This window comes from Carettochelys insculpta, chromosome 2 (assembly GCF_033958435.1).
Source record: "Carettochelys insculpta isolate YL-2023 chromosome 2, ASM3395843v1, whole genome shotgun sequence".
Taxonomy (NCBI): domain Eukaryota; kingdom Metazoa; phylum Chordata; order Testudines; family Carettochelyidae; genus Carettochelys; species Carettochelys insculpta.
The window spans coordinates 86488179-86509406 of record NC_134138.1 but is presented as its reverse complement, the minus strand read 5'-3'; the positions used below and the strand labels follow the sequence as shown (position 1 = coordinate 86509406).

Below are 21228 nucleotides of genomic sequence, written 5' to 3'. Positions count from 1 at the left end.
CCCAAATCACTTAAGAGATTACTGGGTAAATTATCTGCTGCAACAAACTTATAGCTGACAAACTGTTGAGCATAAGTGAACATGAAAGAACAGTAAGATAAATATATTTTAAAAATAAGTAAAGCACACACACAGAGACAGTTAAAAGGATTGTGTAAGAGGCTACATTGTTCAATTCAACTGTAACCATTGTATGGTAATGGTACCACTATAAAACAATTCAGAAGCAACACAAGAGTCAGTAAAGTGAGGCTAAATCAATTTCTTAGAGAGATCAAACTCTGGCATGGATAAATGATGATCTCTCCGGTGGTGCTGCAGCACAGATGATAAAGAGGAGTACTGCTAGGCCATGCCTATATGGCATTCCTCTCGTGAGAGAGGAAAGCAAATGAGGGAATCTGACATTGCAAATGAAGTGCTGATTTACAAATCTCACTCTTCATTTGCATGATCTTTCACAATCACATTTCAGGAAAGAGTTTGGTGAAAAAAACCAGCCGTGCAGATGGGGTTCTGTCGATGAAAACCTTTTTTCCAACAGAACCCTTATACCTCATTTTTTTCCCAGGGATAAAGGGCCTGTCCAAGAACGGGTTTTTGCCAACAGAACCCAGTCTATGTGGCTGTTTGCTTTTTGCCAAAATCTCTCCTGACAATGCCATCGTGTGAGATTATGCAAATGAAGTGCAAGATTTGTAAATCAGTGCTTCATTGGCAATGTTGGATTCCCTCATTTGTATTCCTCTCTTATGAGAGGAATGCCATGTAGATGTAGCCCTTGAGTTTATTTTAGGATTGGGCAATAAAACTCAAATTCAGTGCATCTAATTTTCAAATAGAAACATCATGCCTAACCCATCTCTCCTGAGCTCTAGTTTGCGAAACAGATAATGAAGTACACTGTGTATCAAAGAAAAGGAACAAGCCCTAAGAAGGAACCTAAAGAAAACATACTTAGGCCTTGATCCTCTTTCCACTGTAGTCAATGGCAAACTTCACAATGGTTCTCATTCAAAGGGAGCAGGAGCAGACCCACTTTCTGACTCTTCCTTCCTAAGTCTATACAGAGTAGGTGGCAATAGTCATTTATCAACTTGTCCTATTTGTTTGGGCTGCCTCCTTTCTTCTTTTCTTTGTTAAGCCTTCTGTGTTTTATCATTGTCCCTTTCCTGGTGGGAGGAGCTCTCTTGGGACTGGCTCTGATTGTCTGCCATACTTTATTAATCGAGAGTGTTGCTAGAAAAAACAAGTTTCTGTATCAACTTAGCTGGTTCCATGCTTACCTCCACAACAGAATCTGGCTGTAGATGGCTTAGGAAGCTACAAATGTTATTCCTTTTGTGTAGATGAGCTATGAGTGTAAAAGACACAACCTGTATTTAAAGAACACAATGCTGTCCAAACTTCACAAGTTGAATCATTATGTGTTATACTCCTTAAAATATTGAAATGCAAGAAACAAACTAACAGTCCTCAAATGTTGCATAATTTCTCCCTTTTAGTTAACCTTCTGAAATGTGCATTTACAAAATGTTTAGCAAAATTTCTCGGATAAGCATATGTAGCATTCATAAAAACAATCTGTGGGGGTGGGGGGAAACGCATTAGAGGTTCTCCCACTGACTCTATTAAAAATGAAGTTTACCCTACCACGGAGGGCAGCATGAAGTCTATGCCCCTGATTGTGCATTGCTCTCTGCACACAGATGGATTTTTGTCCTTAGCATACGACAACATTTGCCAATCCAATTTGAAATTGTCTTGCATGCTCTTATGGTTTTATTCATGAATTTTGGTATGGTCGTTGTGTCAGATACATACAATTCATAAAAAAAATTTCCCTATCCTACAGAGACAGAAGTTATCAAAAAGAGAGGAGAAGATCAGGAAAAAGAATATTACATGATAATGCCTGGACTACTTGAAATAAATTGGTGACAGACCTGCCCTTATGCAAGAGTGCTCAGATTTGATCTTAGCAGTGGCCTATTATCCTATTACTATAAATCCACACAAGCCCCTTACTCATTTTAATGAGTTACATACTTGCACATGTAGTAAGTCAAAGGACAGACAAGTCTATTACAAACAATCTACAACCTTGGCTGATTTTTTTTTTGGCCCATAGTTAAATAATCGTGAAAAGAATTCAAATGTAGGTACAACCCATACAAGTAGAGTGACAGAAAATAGCAAGCACTGTAATGGCATATTGAAGGAACAGCAAAAAACCAAGCAAACAAAAGCAACTCAAGAGCAACTAATTAGGAACAAAGCTACAAGCCAGTTAAAAAAAGTCTATAAAGATTTTATGTTGTGTTAGCTACATCTCTTTAAACACTTCTACAAAGGAAGGAATGGTCACTTAAGCACTTTGCATGTAATATCATCAGGGCATCCCTTTCTCTGCTTCACTAAAAAGCATCAACTGCTTGAATTTCTTACTGTTATATATAATTAACAGAGACAACTTTGCCACAGACATGACATCATAAGATTCTATGAACAGTGCCACAATCATTGATACTTTTCAATTACCTAGAGGCCTATTTTCAGAAAAACAATTAAAACCAAAAGTAGTCATATGAATATAATCTGTTAGTAAAAACATTTTCCAGTCAGTGCTTCAACACAGTTAAAAACTGTAAAAAATACACCTTTCCTTTGCTAATAAATAAAATTAAGATTATAAGCAAAGTAGGTAAGTAATTTAAATGTTTAGTTATATTACTTAGCACAGTAACATTTGTTGGAATAAGTGCACTGAAAACAGATAATGTCTTCCTTTTTTCTGATACCTAAAGATTTATTTCCTTTTGACTGAATTACTGAGGAACATGTGCCTTCAGGTTCCCTGCATGACCTATATAGTCAGCTAATACTAAGTGGACAATAGCTGAACCTCAAGAGAATGTTACAGCAGATAGACAACTATGCTAACCTGCATAAAATACACTGAAAGGTTTTGGAACATTATTATTGGAGACTTGAGCCTTTGGCATCAATATTTTTAGTTACGGGGAAAGTGAGGAAGGCAGTGTTTTTCATGGATCTGTAGTGCATGAAAACTGGTAGGATGACAGACAGGAAACAGTTTTGCCTATTAAAACATAGCTTCTCAGAGTCTGTAAAGAAACAACGATAGGGCATTCAAGACCAAAAAATATTACTTTAAATTTGGATGAATCTGCGACAATCTGTACTTTGGCATTATTGTCACTGAACCTTGCAAAGAACACTTAATGGATAAGACATTCTAATCAAGGCTGACAACAGCCAATTAAGTGTCACAAGAACAATCTGATAAATACGTCTGTGTGCTATAGGCATTTGCAGATAAGCCTTAACTGTCAGCCTCAGCGTTAAACATCTTTATTTCCATCTTGCTATTGATGGCTTTATTAAAAAGGAAACGCTGTCAGCTCTTTCAAATTGACTTTGGGGTTGCTCCCTCCCAAAATGAACATTTCAGAATTTGGAAGAGTCTCTGGGGACTTTTGAATATAGTAAATGTCTAACCAAACTGAGCAGGTGTATAGCTTGGTGAAGCAACTACATAGCTGCTGTCATCTCCGTACATTTTTAGATTATTGCAGGTGCCTCATTTACAGTAAATCTGTCTCTTTAATGGGTGGAAGGATATCAGTGGACATTCTAGTAGGCTGTTCTCTGCTTTCAGTGCGTCTTGCTAGTCATACTGAAGATAGCACCTCATTGGTTGGATCACTCCCCTTCTTGTCTTCACCCCTGTCAACGTCAATCACGTGAATGGTGCCAGGCTTCAGGATCAAGTCGTCCGTCTCTATCTGGCTTCTGCTATCATCCACCTCCACGTACTTCCCTTTAGACTGATGGGTAGCCATACTGAAGACATCTTTTAAGTGTTGCTTGAGCTCAACATCTGGGCAATATACATACTCATACAGGGCACCTGCAAGGACTGCTCCTATTATTGGTCCCACCCAATAGACCTACAAGAGAGGGAAGAAAGCCCACAAGGCTTGGTGATGGAAAGGAAAACATGTCAGAGAAAAGCAGTTCAGTGAAGACTTTAAATGTAGGATTGTCTTCAAACCCTCCCTGCCTAGAGAGCTTAACCAACATCTCCTGCTCAGTGGTGGACATGCTCTGCACAAAAAGGCCGTGTTTGTCTAGGCACTCCGTGTTCCCTAACGCCAAAGTATCTGGCCATTTCATTAATGCTGATGAATTTCTCCTCACGGTTATCGTCTCAGAATTGTAGATGAGAAACCTGAAGCACACAGAGATTTAAGTGGCTTGCCTACATTCAGGTAGGAAATTTGTGGCAATGGAGACTCCTGTTCAGCTTTACATGATTACCACACTGGGACTGTATGTCCTTCCCCTGTTCTCAGTCTCTCCCCTTTCTCTAGAGGGGAACACAATATATGTGAAATCCTGGCTAGTCATGCTTAGTGGAAGCACAATGCAGCACAACATGATGCAGAGAAGGCACTGAACAGCTTTACAGGAATGTGAGAGAGGCAGATTGGCTACTTCCCTCATTTTCTGAAGAGACCGAAAGAAATATCATTATGCTGGGTTGACTGGCTGGGTCTCTGGTCAGGACACTATGACAAATACAGGGAAAATGTTTCATCTTGAGTACAGATTTGCCTCTCCTTGAGGTCCCCAACCACCTTTGTACAATACTCCTGAGCCTCCCCATGCTTTGCCACAGGCAGACACTCAGCCTCTTTGGTCCCCAGTTCACATTTTGATCCTGGGAATTACTGATAGATGACACTGGTGGCCTGGCAAATGGTGGCATTAGTGGACTTCTTGGTGTACTTTTGCCTAATGAGGCATATGTTGGGCATCCTCTCATGTTCTCTACCCCAATCACCTATGTTACTGTTCCCTTTGAGGGAGCAGAAGAGAGCTGGCTTAAATTTTACCCAACATGACAAAAAATTCAAGCTTTTGAATCAGACATATTGCAGATGCTGAGAGCATCCTGAACCAATCACAGCGATGAATTCCCGCTGGAGAAGTGGAAGTGTTGCTTGCACCATCATTGATATATGTGCACAGAGAGGGTCAAATCCCACTATTCTGTGGTGGTAGCCTTTAACATTTGCTTTGCACAGGTGTCGGGGACTGCAAGCAAATCAGTGGAGGGTCAGGCCCCTTTTCTGCAAAGTGACAGCAGCTGTTAAGGAGCTTAGTTTATGTATTGCCCATCACAAGGCCAAACGTGTGTTTTGTTTTTTTGGTCACTTAAGCTATGTCTAGATTGCTGAAAACTGTCAGCAAAAGATATGCAAAATTGCACAATGCATTTGTTTATCTTTTGCTGGCAGTTCTGTCGGGAGAGGCTTTTCCAACATTTGGCCCATCCACATGGGGCCAAATGTCAGAACTTCCCACCACATTGAGACATCCCTTCTTCCTTGTGGAATGAGGTGTACAGGGATGTCAACAGAATGCTCCTGACCAGCAGATGTCTTCCAAGAGATCTGCAGTCTGGACGCACGCTCGCTCGACAAACCTTCTGTTGACAGAAGCCTTCAGTCTAGACAAAGCCTTAAAGATGTGATTATATTTGCCTTGCTTGTTTTATTAACTGAAAACTTTCTTCTCCTCACCAACACCTCATTGTCTTTTGTATAAGTGCAGAAAACAAATCAAAATGCTTAAACAAATATTTCTGCTTCTATTTTTAGAACCGCATTTTCAAAAGGATCCAAGCCTGGTCTCTGAAATTGCAGACAGCTCTGCATACCTGATTTCTGTTTAACCAGAAGAGGCAGTTAGATTTCTAATTATCCACAAATCCATAGTGTGCTAATTTGCTTCAACGTAAGTCCCAATAGTCCTGCAAGACTAGTTAGAAATGTACTGTTATAGGTCCCACCTGCATTTGCTAACAGCAGGTGGCCATCACTTATTTCAGGAGCAGGAGAGATCCTTCAAGCAGCTAGAAGAGCAGTTCTACTTCCCTGTGATGTTGCTACAATAAATACAATACATAACCAAAACTGTAAACATGTGTATTAGATGGCTTTGGGTGATTCAAAGTTTGGATAATTAGTCCTGTGAATAATTACAAGATGTTTTAAAATCTAAATAAGCCATTTGGTGGTAAGATTAAATCAACTTCAGTAAGTTGACAAATAAGAGCAAAATTACACAATGGCGTAAGCATTTGGAGGGCCAGCTCCAGCTGACGACAATGGAGGTTTTGCTGTGAAGGGCCATGAAGATGGGACTCACTGTTTCAAATCCGTAAATGATAAACACGATGGTATGTGGCCCTCTTAAAAATAAGGCTGGAAGTGTCTACAAAAATTCCTGCCATTACTTTAATTAGGAGATGGTAAGACATTAGCCCTCTGCCATATCACACGTGAATTTGTTTTTAATAATTAATATGTTCAGAATGATCTTACAAACTATTGCACAATCAGCACTGCAAAATCTGTTAATCAAAAGAGTTTCCCACATGTATATTCTCAGTTAGGCTGATTCTTGCTCATCAAAGCAGGTAATAGCTACAATCTTAACTATACTTGTACAACTGATCCCTTTATTTCACAGTGGGGAGAAGTTACTCCATCAGGTATGCCCGCTGGTGCCAGATCAAAATGGGAAAGTTCTCACATGGTATTTCTGGCCAGTTTTTTTTCTTAGAAACAGGCAACATGTGATACCAGTGGGATCACCTGAGTAACTGCTCACCTGTTTGACTGAGGGGTTTGCAATCAAGCTCAAAGTATCTTTCTTTGCAATAACAAACATTCTTCTGATCATGTTGCACTTTTTGTTTTTAACATTTTCTGATTCTTTCTTCATACTTGAAGCTTCCTCAAAACCCCAACCTCCAAATACACACTAGCCAACTATAATTCATCCTATACAACACTGGGTATACAACATGAAGACCTGTGCTTTAGGCATAGAATAGATAAATATGGTAAAACTTGCGGCAGGACAGTGTCAGTTTTTCTTAGATAATGTCTTTATGGAACATGCTATGAAGAATAAGAAGACTAAGAAGAAAAAAAATAACTTGGTAGCTGACCACAGCTATTGTAAATGAAAAACAAAATTAGTTACCCAATGGTTTTCCCACTTCCCCATGATAACTGCAGGTCCAAATGACCGAGCAGGGTTCATACTGGCACCAGTGTAGTTGATCTGTAGTAGAAATAAAATGATAAATATTGCTATGATGAGAAAATTGTTATTATTTCAGCTTCGTTATCACCATTTGCTGCAATACTTCTGACTTTGTATTTCTACCCACTTTTGTAATATCAGTATGTATTATCATTCTCTAGATTACCCTTCTAGCAACAGAATTCACAAAATTTACACATACGATAAAGCTCTGATCCAATGCCCTATCAATAGAAAGCCTCCGGTTGACTTCAAAGGGCTTTGGATTGGATCCAGAACAAGCAACTAAAGAATTACAGAAGTAAAGACTGTGGGAGCTCCTACCTAGCTCTGGAGGAAGGACAGTGGAAGAAGGGCTCAATTTTTTAAACAGAAGTCGTTAACTTACAGCAAATAAGTGTCCAATTGCAACAGAAAATCCAATTGCTAAAGCCACTGAACCAGTGACATCACTTCGTTTTGAATCACAGCTGGCAAAAATAGTGAAAACCAGCTGGAATGTAATTATCAACTCCACCAGGAGTCCATGGCCAGCGGAAAGATCTCCATGTACCTGGAAAAAGGAAACAACCACCAAAGATGATGCAAATGCATATTTACCATTCAACAAGTTACTACCAAAAACTGTTTTGTGATTTAAAATGTTTAGTCATGCACAGTGGTGAACTGGCACTTACCAGAAAGGTATGGTTTTATTTTCCACCCCACTCTTTTTTTTTGACAGCTGTGAAAAATTACTTATAGGCTGACAAAGGAAGTTCTTACTGGATTTTAATACAGAACTTCAAAGCTAGACTGGCTGTATGACAGCTCAGACTTGCAAATGCTGCACTTAAACTCACACAACTTTTTTCTTGGGAGCTCTGCAATTTGCTATTCAATTATAAATTCATTAATTAGTCCTGACTTAATTAATTTATATTTCAATTAAAAATTAAATGGCGTGTGGCTCAAGTGCATTTTTAATAAGTCCTGTGCTGGGGCTAACTGATGGCATTCCCTATTAAGTTTAGAACAAAGTGGAAATCTACGGCATAAATCTATTTCAGAAGTGTGCCATTTTAAATTGATGCTTTTTCAATCACCATCACAATGATAGGGAATTAATTTCAAAATTCTTCTTGGAATTGTATGTACATTTAAACTGAGGCTGTAAATTAGCATTACCTATTGTTGCCAGATTTGGGGGCAGTTCTAGAAGATCAGACATCTGTAAAAGAATGGTTGTAAATATTGCTTAGCCTAAAATCATCACACTGAGAGATCTAAGCCACATGCAGGAGCTGTAAATAAGCCATCAATGCATTTAAACTATCACTGCTACTTTCTCCAGTTTAAATTTGACACTAAAAAGTTATTCTACTTTATGAGTAGGAGCAAAAGCTGTTACCATAGTAACTCCCAAGCCCCCCACCAAACTCGGGGGCGTGACAAGGTAGAGAATTCCTGCCCCTACTATGGCACCCAGGCACTGGGCAGCAATATAGAAGACAGACTTGGCAAGGCTGATCTTCCTAGTGCAGACCATAGCAACAGTCACTGCAGGATTAACATGGCCACCACTGATGTGTCCAAAGCACTGCACCATGGTTGCAATGCTGAGTCCAAAGCAGAGAGAGATAAGAACCATGTCCACAGGCAGAGGTTTTTCAGATCCTCCCCAGTTGATTGTAGAGCCCAGGCTGAGGAGAACAAAAATTAGCATGGCCAAGAATTCTGCTGAAACAGCTTTCCAGAAAGGCTGAGTCCACACTCCTTTAAATGCCACCATGATGGTCTCACGCTTACACAGACGTCCACACTTACTGAAAAAGAAAACAAATTTGCATCAGAAGTCACCACGTCAGCCTTAGATTTTGCTGCATGGGATTATCATCTGGCAGACCTTCCGGGGATGGCAGCAACTTGGGGCACGCTACAGTGGCGCGAACAGGAAAGATGTGCATTGTGAGAAAGACTGACAGTACAAATAAACATCATTAATGCTGAAGAACTCATGCTCTTAGTGTACTGCATCCAAAGGACATAAGGCAACTAGTCAATGTGTATTTGATAAAGAAACTCTCTCTGAACAGATGGAGTTGCAAGTACAGTTTTCTAAATTAAGTAGGTCTGTCTTCTGGTTGTGCCAGGTTCTGTGTTGACCGACATATGGTAAAAATCCATAAACTTCAGTGGCTGCTTTGTCACTTGTGTTTATTTATACACAGATAGCTTCCCCTTCTATGCCAATTTGTACTTTTCCAGCACATACACAATACTTCAGTAAAAGGCCAAGATCTCAGTCAAAACAATAATCTTCAAAACTGCAATGCATTGCAGTTTTGAAAGTTGCCCTAGGCAACTTTTAGATAGCCTCTTTTTAAATATTTTTGTTGATAAGAAACAATGCACTTATGTGCACAGGGCAGTTTCTTCAGGGTGGACATTGGGTAAAATGAATTTAGCCAGGAGATGACAAGAAATCCTAAATTCTGTCCCCCAAATCAAAAGTTCAATTTCTTTTGGGCTACACTTGTAGGATGAGGACTGAGATGTAGTAATATTCATTGTCTAAATGGTGTTGAGAGCTGTGTGGGTTGGGGAGAGGAAAACACCCTGGTTTCAACTGTGTACCAGCCCTAGTACTTACTATACTACACTGCCTTCATGATGATTTACATTTTATTAAGTGTCCCGAGACTGGTGAAAGTGGGTCATTGAAGAAGAGTTATTTGCAGCACTAATACATTGACAATAAACCAAAAAGGGAGCATTTTATGAGTTTCCAAGGAAGGCAGCTTTGATTTCATTTATCTTTTATTTAAACAAAGGAAGATAAACATGTAAAACTGCGACAACTCACAGAAAAATTCCAAGTGGAAGGATGGAGGAATTTAATAACTGGTTACCTAAGGCAAGGGTGCCCTAGTAATACCTAACAACACTTAACACTTGAAAGAATGTATTATGTATCTTCATAAGCACAACCGGCTCACATGAGAATTTTAAAGTCATCGCAAAAACAAAAGTCCATGAATTTCTCAGCAGTGTCATTTTGATGCTTTCAGTAGAGAAGTGGCAGGGCCCAAGGACTTCACCTGCACGCCCCTACCGGCAGGAAATGTGTCTATACTTGCACTCCCCCTGCCTGGCTCTGCTCGTGGTGACCCTATTGGCAGATGAACTTCTTAAGTAGATTTCACTGACTCAGCCCTCTGTTGTGAAATGACAAATAGATCCCTTCTGGAATACAAATCCAACAGGGACTAACACCGTACCCTAAACTGGCCTGTTCCTGAAACCCAGTCTGGGCTCAATCTTAAATTGTCCTTGCTCTGGTATGGACCAGTGCCCCAGGGTCTCCTTCCTGGAGATTCTTCACCTATTTCCCCAGCTGAATCATCAATACAGTTCAGTCCCCTTTGGGGTGTGTAGGTGTATGTTGCACTGGAAGTCCCACTAATGCTACTCCTCTTTCTAGCCCGGATGGGTAATGGTGTCCCTAGCCTCTGTTTTGTCAGAAGCTGGAGATGGATGGCAGGAGAGAGTTTGCTTGGTTGATATGTGGTCAGTCCACTCCCTCTGGGGTACCTGATATTGGCCACTGTCAGCAGACAGGATACTGGGCTGAATGGACCTTTGCTCTGACCCAGTATGGCTGTTCTTATGTCTTTAGCCCCTTCCCTGGGCTAGTTTAATCTCCCTTTCTTTGGGGATAGTAGCCTCTCCACTTGTGGCCACTGCAGAAGCACACAGCCATGCCCCAACACACGGACCCTAAAGTAGCAGCCACTTTCTGCTTCTCTGTAACTCTTTATTGCTGTGTTTCCCTGGGCCATTTCTCCATGGAAGCAAGAAAGATAAAGCAGGTGAAGCCAAACTGAAAACTTAAACCCCTTTAAAATGCTGAATTTCTTGAAGTGAACCAGCACCCAAAGTTTTGGCTTCAGCCAGGGCTGAATGAGAATGGGACTAAATTCTGTTTTGAAACAGATGAGATTGTTTTCACAAGGTTTCAGTCACAGTACAAAGATTTCAACTCCTGAGCGTATCCTTGGCACTGGGCATAGTACTGTAGTCTTCTCACACAGGTGTCTCCAGCAGACTGGCTGTGGTGGGCGTTCAGTGTCTTGGCCTTCTAAGTCACAGACTGAACCTCTCCTGGGGTATTAAAAAGTCCAATCAGTAAACAGCCTCACTAGCATCTTCAGCAATGGCTCTGGGCTTGCCCACTACTCTGGGTTTCAGCCCAGGCCAGGGACTTTACACATGCAGCATCTACACACTGCTCAGTTGTGGTTATTTCCTAGGCCTTTCCCCACCAGGCATTTTGGTACCACTTTTCTCCCAGGATTAAGGTTCTTAGTTCTTTCCCCAACTCCACAACCCCTTGCAAAACTAACTCTGGAAAATGCATAGAAAATCTTTGGCTATCCCTCAAGCTACTGTGGCTAGAGAGGCATACCCTTCCTTAGCCCTCTGCTCCCAGAGAGGAACTGAACTTCTAAGGTCCTTTTAGCAACTTTTATCAGGGGAAGCAGGGCCTGGCTGGGTGTAAAAGAACCCTCTAGCCCTTGGAGGGCCTGGTCCCTGTGGTTTCCAAAACAGATGTTCTGAAGACTCCTCTCTAGGCAAACTTGGGGAACTCACATTCCTCTCAGCTTGCTATTTCTCGGGGTTGGGTGTAGTAAGACCATGTGGTGCACCCTGTCAGGGAGCAGCAATGGCAGAATAAACCTCATCACACTAAGACTGTGGAAATCAGACAAGAATAGCTAATCTTGCAAGATTTCTATCATTCATAATGGCCAAAAATTCTTAAAACCAGCTGATGAAATTGACACTGAATTTGTACCCTAAACCAGATTGTCACTTAACTCCGCACTACTGCTGGCCTAACTCTAAAAGAGAACTGAACATACACTACTTCCCCACCAACTGTATAGACTGGTGTATCATGCAAGGGGCAGGGAGACTGGAACTATGAGTCTTTACCTTGGATTTACTCTCAAATCATTGTGCAGTGCTGGCCAAGACACAGCCACTCTGCATCTAACTTTACTCCTCTGTGAAATCAGAATAAAGATACTTTCCTGCCTGACACAGCAGGGCTTTTTAAACAGTGTGCTGTGACACGCTGGTGTGCCGTACAAACTGCCCGAGTGTGCCATGAAATTCTGCCTGTTTCCCCTTGCCTGGGCTCTTTGCAGAACCACCGTGGGGGGGAAATTGGTGAACCCACTTATGCTGGGGCTCAAGCAGCAAGCCTGTCTGAGTCCCAGCTGGTGCAGGGCTGTCAATTTCTCCCCATGGTGGCTCTATGCAGAGATGCCATGAGGGTAAACATTGGGATGCAGCTAAAATGTTGTTTTCTGGACCAAATGGGCTGATAGGGAGCCTGCCCCCTCTGCTGTGGCAAGGCAGGAAGGAAGGAGGGCAGGCACCTGTTGGAGCTGTGACATGGTTTAAATGCCAGGCCCCAGCTTCAGTGGGCTGGTGGGGAGGGGAGCCTGCTCTCTGCAGCCAACTCCTCCCCCTGACTTTCCCCACTTTTTGCACATCACTGGCCCCAGGTTTCCCACTAACACAGTAAGGTGTTATTTACCCTACTTTGCATTTTGCTCTAATCCACTGAATTTCAATTATTTAACAAAAGTTATACTGTTAAAAAGGTTACAGACATGAAATTCATAACACAAAAAGGCGAAATTCAGACACCTGAACTGAGTGCTGCATGTGGAAGATTTCGGGCTAGAAATAGTTAGAAACAGAGCAGATTTTGAAAATGTGTCTGGGCTCAGTGTTGAGGATGTTGTATCCTGTGTTGGATCTGAAACATTAATGCATTTGATCCTTGCTTAGCTTGTCATTCGCACTACTACATTGCAAACCTCTCTCAAAAGACTGTAACCACAGTAAATGTAAGTGAATGGGATGTTTATGAGCAACTGATTCAGCTGAAAAGAGTGGGGGTGTCACGGACTTGTTTGCCTCATTGCAGCGTGCTGTGTTACTAGAAAGGCTGGGAACCACAAAGGGCACTGTGGCCTGTCCTATGTGTAAGTGCAGTGTAAGGTGGCATGAACTGAATCTTTATTTCCTTGCACCATTATGTCATCAGGCCCACCAATGGGGAAGTGGGGAAAAAGGTGGCAGTTGCCCCGGAGCCCAGCATTTCAAAGATGCCCAGAGCTCTGAACGCCACCGCTGCCCAAGTAGCAGCAGTGGTGGCTGGAGATTTGGGCCCCTTTGAAACGTTGTGGAGCTCTGTGTTGCCATTCTGCATGCAGCTGTGAGGGAATGGGAGAGCGGCAAGGCTGACTGCCCTAAGCCACACCCCTCATGCCCTTGGCCTTTCCCCTTCCAGGGGCAGGGAGCCGGCTCCCCTCCCACCTTGTCCCCAGATCCACAGTGGCTGTCGGCCCCACTCTGTGTTGTACTATTATACTATTGTTTCCAGCATGCAGGGGGAGCAAACTCTTCAGCACGGCTACATTTACCCAGCCCCGCAGTTAGGAAGAAAGGGGCAGGGCCATGGCAAATATACCTAGTAGCATAGCTACACTAGCACATCAGAGAGCATATGTTGCCGCAGATTTGCAGCTGACACAAAAATTGGGGGAGTGGTAAATAATGAAGAGGACCAGTCACTTGGTAAACTGCACACAATGCAAACAGTATTCATTGTAATGCAGTAAACCCTCGAAATACATGGCTTTAAGTTGTGTGTAACTCACTTTAGCACAAGTTAAGCACAACTTGAAGCTGCTCTGTGGCTGTCAGCCTGCCTAGCTGCCCACTAGGCTAAGAGCCCCTTCTCCCTGCCTTCCCCCAGCCATGCAGCTCTCAGCCTGACAGCAGCACTGCCAGGGGAAGGCAGGGAGAAGCAGTCAGGAAACTGACCAGCCCTGACCAGGAGTGGAGGGGAGCTGGGAGCCAGGCTGCCCCTGGTTTACAGTTCCCCTCCTCTGGCTGCAAAGGGAGGGGAGCTGGGAGCCATCGGTGGTCAGTTTCTCAGGTCCCACAAGAGAGAGTCAGAAATGAGTCTGCCCTGGTTTCTGGCTCCCCACCACCCTGGGAGCCAGGAAACTGATCTGCTGCAAGCCCAAGGAGCCACCTGGTTCCCATCTCTCCTCCAACTTGTGTGAAAATTTGAATGATTCGGGGGTTGCAGTACAACGTAACTTGAGGGTTCACTGTATGGCTAAATGTAAATACACTTATGTAGAAACAAAGACAGGGGCTCCTACAGACAAGATGGGGAATTTTATCTTGGGACGCTGTGTCTCAGAAAAAGATTTTGTGACCCTGGGGATGCAGTGGGTAATCAGCTGAACATAGATCTCTAATGCGATGCTGTGGCCAAAAGGCCTAATGTAACCCTTGGATGCATAAATGGGAATCCTCGGTAGGAGAACAGAAGTTATTTTACCTCTGTATTTGGCAGTGGTATGACTGCTGCAGGAATACCATGTCCACTTGTTCCTCCTCAGGAGTTCTGCACCACTGTGCAGATATCTTTGCTTCCCTGTCAAAAAAATGACTCTCTGACAGAGGAGCAAAGGGAAGCCATGAGAGTGGTCATACACTGCTCCCCAGGAGGGTGGGTGCATTGTTTCAAGCAGCCAGTGGTGACAAGTCACTGTGGAGAGACAGAGATAGTGTCACTTGGGCCACTGGCTCCTACCTACCCAGGCTCCAACATACAGGTCCCCGCAGGTAGCCCGGGCAACTGCCAAACTCCCATTACAGAGTAGAGAGCCCAGGATCCAGCTGGTTAGCTCCATGTGGAGCAACAGCTGAAAGGCCAGGTGGTAGCTGGGCTTACAGCTAGAGCATTGTACCTACTGCAGGGTGACAACCACAGCTGTGAGCCTGGCACAGGGTTCACAGGAGGGAACTCACCTGCCTTTCTTGTCAATTTCAGGGCTCCAAGAAGGAGGTGTGAAATTGACAACAGTGACGCAAACAGCCCATATTACACAGACACTGCCTCACCCTAATTGCACTCATGTAAGTTCTAGGAGCCTCTCGTGGAGGTGGAGCTTTTATCTCAGTGTAGTAGGGCACTTACATCGGCGACACCAAAGCTGTTGTGTAGGCACTGACATAAGCAGATGGATGTAAGATGCCTTACCTCAGCTTAACTCTGCAGTGTAAACCATGTCACAGTCTCTCCTAGGCTGTTCCAGGGTCAGTGCAACTCTGCACTGCTCCTTAAAAAAGGGCAGATTGTAAACTGCCAAGCACAGTTACAGTGTTTGTAGATTTTTCAGGGAATGTTTACTTAAGGCCTTGAAAATGGATAGTACTATTTAAGAGCCAAGTATTGTATTAAGGCATTACACAAATGAATAATTAGCCTCTGCTTATCAAGAGAAGATGAATTTCCAGCCTGTTAATGCAATATGCTTCATGGAAAAACACCGTAGCCCTGTATCATTTCATCTAAAGGGTTTGCTTTGTTTGTGCACATGGAACCCACAGAGGATATGAGTTGTTATAGCCCTTAGTTACAGAGCTGTGACTCTTTAGCTTATGCGTATCAGCCCAAGTGTATCAGCCAGCATGATGGCCATCACACGCATCTTTGTCGTAACATCCTAGGAGCAAGGATGTGTCAGTTTATCTACAACACTGAAGTGGGACCGGTGCAATTGCTAAGCAGATTGGCATTATGGTTTAGCGCAGGGGTGGGGAATAAACAGCCCACAATCTGGACGCAGTTAACCAGGGCTAGCCACTGGGAGTCCGACAGATGCATTGTTTACTTGAGTGTCTGCACGTGCGGCCACTCGCAGCTCCTGTGGGCTTGGTTTGCCATTCCCAGCCCATGGGAGCTGCGGCAAGCGATGGCCCAGCCTGTATAATTTCCTGCAGTGCTCACTGGCCAGCCAATGGGAGGTGCCCATGGCCATACCAGCAGTCATTCAGGTAAGCAAACTGTCTGGCAGTCTACATGGGCTAACCCTGGCAAACTGCATCCAGCACATTGGCTGCTTATTGCCCACCCTGGTTTAGAGAGTAGCGAATGGCTGGGGAATCAACAGACATCAGTGCCATTGTGACTATAAATCGGTGCTCAGCGGCCTTTATCACCTCATGGCACACTTCAGCACTCACAATGTCACGGCACACCCCAAATATATAACCCAGCCCCCCTCTCCCTCTCCCCAGAGCCAGCCACCCTCAGCCCCCATCCCCCACTCTAAAACAATGCCGGTGACTCACCAGAGCTGCCGCCGCCACTGCTGCCACCCCGGGGCTGCTGCCACCACCGCTGCCACGCACTTCTCCCATCAAGCGGTGGAGTGCGTGTGCAGAGCAGCAGACAGCACTCAGCTCTGAGGTACACCAAGTGCACACCATGGCAGCGCACTGCTATGAGTCCCCAGTCTCCTGTGTGGCCATGGGCAATTCATTTCATGCTTTTATTTTTTATTTATTTATTGTATTCATTTCAGGTTATTTCATGCTTTTATGCCTCAGTTTCCGCTCACAACTCTGGCATGCCATCTGTTTAGTGTTAGCTCTTTGGGGCATGGACTGTTTCTTACTATTTACCTACCTAGTGAAACAGGACCCCAGCTTTGATTATGGTCTCCCCTCATTACTATAAGAATAATATAGATTGCACTAAAAAGTTCACTTAAATTAAAAAAAACCACATCCTTTGCTAACTAAAATTATATCAATGATTAAACATGAGCACAGCCAAAAAAGTCAGTGCAGGATTACTATAAACACCACCCCACATGTCACTTGTTTCAATGTTTTGTGAATCTCACGAATATTTTAACAGTCATCCGCACAGCAAGCTGGAGCACTCTCAGCCCTGTCTGTAGCTCAAATGGACATTAGTCATTCCGGTGCCTACAAACAGCTCTGGGTGGATCCAAAGCTTGTCTCTCTAACCAACAGAAGTTGGTCAATAAAAAGATATTACAATCACCCACCTTGTCTTTTTTGATATCCTTGGCTGGACATATCAACCACTACCATGCATACAACTTGTTTGACAATCAACTATTGTAGCAATGCAGGCACATGCTGTCCTAGGCTTTTCTCACCAATTTTGTTTTGGTTTCAAAAGGCAATTCAACTCAATTTTGCAAGAAGCATATCTTTATTGTCATTATCCGGGGAGGCGGGGGGAGAATAATTTATATTGTAATGACCCATGGCTCAGTTGGATGGAAACTTCTATCTCAGCTTTTCTCAATCTCTTCTGCTCCCCATAAGAAAAAAACAATTTCAAAACATAAAAGAAAGGAGGGGTGGCTGCAGCTTCCTGGCTTGAGAAGCCTGGGTGGATGCCTGCACTTTAGCCATTTTGTTTCTGGAGGAGAGAAAAATGGATGAATGTCATCCTAGCTGTAACCCACCCCCTGCTGGCCCATTCCCAACAGAGTACTTGTGTCAGTACTGTTCCAGGGCACCTGACTCAGGATCCTAAGTGATTACTATCCATCTTAAACGTTCAGAAAGCAGAAGACTTATCTGTATGTGCAGACAAGAGTAGTAATAAGTACGGTACTCCATGTGCAAAATGCACCTGGTGTTTTCTTGTGTCACTGTCAGACTAAATACTGTAGATAAGGTGGATGATCAGAATTCTTCATAAGACAGCAGAAGGGGAATTCTAAAGAACATTAATCACTTTTGCTCAAAAATGCCACATAAACCTCATAGCATTATTCCAAAGCAAAACCTGAAAGCCAGCCACAAAACGCAGTGACACTCTGCAGCAAGGCCTATACCCTTGGACAGTGGTTCTCAAACGTGATAGCATTGTGACCCCCTTCCAACAACAAAATTACTAGACGACCCTGGGCAGGGGAGACTGAAGCCTCAGCCCACCTGAGCACTACTACCCTGGGTGTGGGGTCAAAGCCAGACCTCAGGCCCCATGCAATGATGCTCAGGGGTTCAGCCCCAGCCCTGTAATTGGCATCCCATCCCCCTGGGCTGAAGCTCAAATCTGAGTCCTGGGCTGAGGCTCTTGGCTCATCTTTGGTCTCAAGCAGTGGAGTTTGGGCTTTGACCCCACGCCCCAGCAAGCCTAACACCAGCCCTGGTGAGCCCATGGGCACCACCCACAATGGGAGAAGCCAGGCAACTACCCAACAGCGCATTTCAGAGGCAGCTGGACAAGGCCCTCCCAGGCCAAGTGCTTTCAGGGCCCCAGCCAAAGAGCGGACAGCCAGTGCATCACCTTTGACCGGCAGGGACCACCCCTCTGGCTGGGTTTCATGTTTTCTGCTCCTCCCCCAGACACAACACCGCCCTCCCCCTACCAGCCAGTGACTGGCTGGCGCGGGGGGAGCCCCGGTTACCAGGGAAGCTTCATCCCGCTGCAGTCCAAACTTTGTTGGCCAAGTTCACGCGCCCTCCCCCCGTCTCCCTCCCGCCGCCGCGGAAGCCCAGCGCGCTGTCCGGGGAGCGGCGCGCGAAAGGCACCAAGGGCGCAACTCACGCGGCGGCGGCGGGAAGACCAGTCCGGGGCCAGCGGGGATGGTCGGGCCGGGCCGGGCCGGGCCGGGCGGTGTAGGCGCTCCTCATTTGCTGCTCTTGGGAGAGGGGAGGAGGTGGGGCCGGGGGAGGGGCGGCGGGGAGTGGACGCGGGGGTGGGGGCCAGGCGCGCAGGAGCCGGGCTGGGGAGGGCGGACGAGGCGCTGCCGCTTGCACCCCCCTTCCCCTGTCCCAGCCCCTAGAGCCGCAGCTGCGCCGGCTTCGCACTGGCAACAGGCTAGGCGAGGAACGTAACCCCTTCGGCGCTGCAGCCCTCGCCCTGCGCCTCTCCCCGCCGGCCCCCGAACGGCGTGTGCCGGCTGGGGCTCATGTAGTCCCAGGCGCGCCGGGCGGCCAGCCCCTGCCCAGGCAGGCGCACTGGGGTGGGCGCTCGGTGCCGGCTTGGGAGAAGGAGGGGAGATGCTGGGGGCGAGTATATTCCCCCCTCTTTCGGCTGCAGGAAAACTGCCACGCGCCTCTGTCCCCTCCATGCAGCTCACGGCAAAAAGCTCCGGGCCAGCCCCGCTGCCCTCGCCCCGGCTCCCTGTGCAACTTCCAGACCCCCCCACGCCCCTGAGCAAACTCATCTGGCTTCGCTGCCTAACGAGAGCCAGGTACTTACCCCCAGCCTCTGGCCGCTGGTCTGTCTCTCATTCCTCCCCTGGCTGGCTGGAGTGCAGTGAGCAGGGAGCTGCGAGAGCGCAGCCTGGAGCGCCACTGGGGAGTCAGATTACTGCTACTTGTCTGATTGGTTTTTGGAGTGGAGTGGAGGGGGGGAAAGACTTTTGAACCATGTGGCAAGTTATATTTGAACTCTGTTTAAATAATTTCCCCGTACCTGATCCCCCTTACAGAGCCGGGGTAGAAGCTGCCACCCGAGCCAAGGGTGCTGTTAAGGATGCAAACAGAATGCAACTGGTTTGCTGTTGTTTCTGAGTGGGAGTAACAGAACTCACAGGAACAGAAACTACACCTTCCATGGCAGCAGAGGGGTTAAAGTCATTGAAATAAACAATTAGAAACAAAATTACAGATTTCTTGTCAAAGTCTTCAGTACTGCCTATTGCTGTACAAGCAGCATCCAGTCATTTGCAACCCACCAGGCAGTATTATTGTTATAAAATAACTCTAGCTCCACTATTAGAACAAGAATGCCTGCAAAATGTGGAAACTAGCAACCACCTCTTCAGCTGCTGTGTTCACTGATGTTGCACCCATGGCGGGATCACAGTGAAGATGGAGAAAAAATGATAAAACTGCCAAAGTCAGACCACTGAACTGCTGAGAAATTCAAAGTTTTCCCACTTTGGGAAGGAACCACTGAAATGATAGAAAAAGCCTCAAGGTAGCATAAGTACCAAGCCAATGTACTCTTTTTCTGCATAAGATCATTTCCATGGGCACCATCCAAATGGGAGAAGCCTGTCTGTCCTAGGCTTTTCTTTCCTTTTCCTAGGCTTCCCTGGGATGCCCAATTTCCAAACCCCTTCTATGGGTTATAGACCTTTGTCCCAGTGGCTGGTGCTGGGGAGGGGATAAGTATGAGAATCTATTTCCTGAAGCTTCTGAAGACCAGAGGTGGGGGCAAGGAGGTGGATGAAAGCCCCATGAGAGTACTTTCCAGTCTTGGCTTTTGGCCCTTGTGTACATTGTATAGAGAACTCACATGCTTGTATTCTGTGGGAGAGCTTTTTAAATATGAAATCTTATTGCTTTTAAAGCATGGTAAAATGACATATAAGAAATCAAGTTTTTTTTTAAAATCAAAACTTATAATAAGTATAAAAATTCATTTCGTGATTCCCATCATGTTCCAGGTTGATCACAAGCATTACAGAAAGTCCTTCTGATGCTTAGGCTATGTCTATACTAGACATAGCAGTAAACTGCAGATACGCAATTTTAGCTATGCCAATTGCCAGCTAAAATCAACCTATCAGAGGTCAACGTTAATGTCAGTTTATGTGGAAGAAGGCTGAAAGGAGCATTTCTCCCATCGTCCTTCCTTAATCCTCAGTGCTGGTGAAGAGTTCCAGGGTCGCCTTTAATCCCAGAAAGTGCTATTTCACGCATGCACAAAACAAAACCCTGGAAGACACTGGGTCAATCTTGTACAGCAGTGTAGACCTAGCCTTAGAGATATAGTGAGAGCTGAAGAGGCAATTGGGAAGGTGCAGAAGCATGGATAGGGCCCTATCACCACGACTTTGGATTGGTTGGAGGTTTTGGTTCTATAAAGGGGTAGCATCCATCTTTTGTGAGCATCCCCTGGTCCAGTAGATGCAAATCTGCAGCTTCTTCTTTGCTCATGGTGATCCTTGTTGGCCACTGTGCTGGCCAGGTGGGTCTTCAGTAACTCAGCCCTTCAGCTGACTCTCACTCAAACAAACCTCTTCTAGGGTATACAGTCACCAATGTCCCGCAGCTCTCTTGGGCTCACCTTCTGAACCAGTCCTACAGCATCCACTGTGGTACCCTCGCTTGGTCCAGCTATGTTACAAGGTTTCTACAGTGAAATTGAGCAGGGCCCAAAGATTTCTTCCTTGGAGATTGCCTGCCTTTGCTTGAATCCACCCCCTTGGACTCAGT

The 21228-nt window shown here is 44.9% G+C and overlaps 1 protein-coding gene across 1 annotated transcript; it reads right to left on the bottom strand.

Annotated features, from left to right (window-relative positions):
• Positions 1 to 738: 738 nt before the first annotated feature.
• Positions 739 to 19363, bottom strand: AQP4 (aquaporin 4). The gene is made up of 5 exons (XM_074987256.1): positions 19262 to 19363; positions 8537 to 8951; positions 7535 to 7699; positions 7084 to 7164; positions 739 to 3974 (listed from the first exon to the last, which is right to left on the bottom strand). The coding sequence occupies exons 1-5, from the start codon at positions 19291 to 19293 to the stop codon at positions 3696 to 3698; spliced, it is 972 nt and encodes a 323-aa protein (XP_074843357.1). The 5' UTR covers positions 19294 to 19363; the 3' UTR covers positions 739 to 3695.
• Positions 19364 to 21228: the final 1865 nt, after the last annotated feature.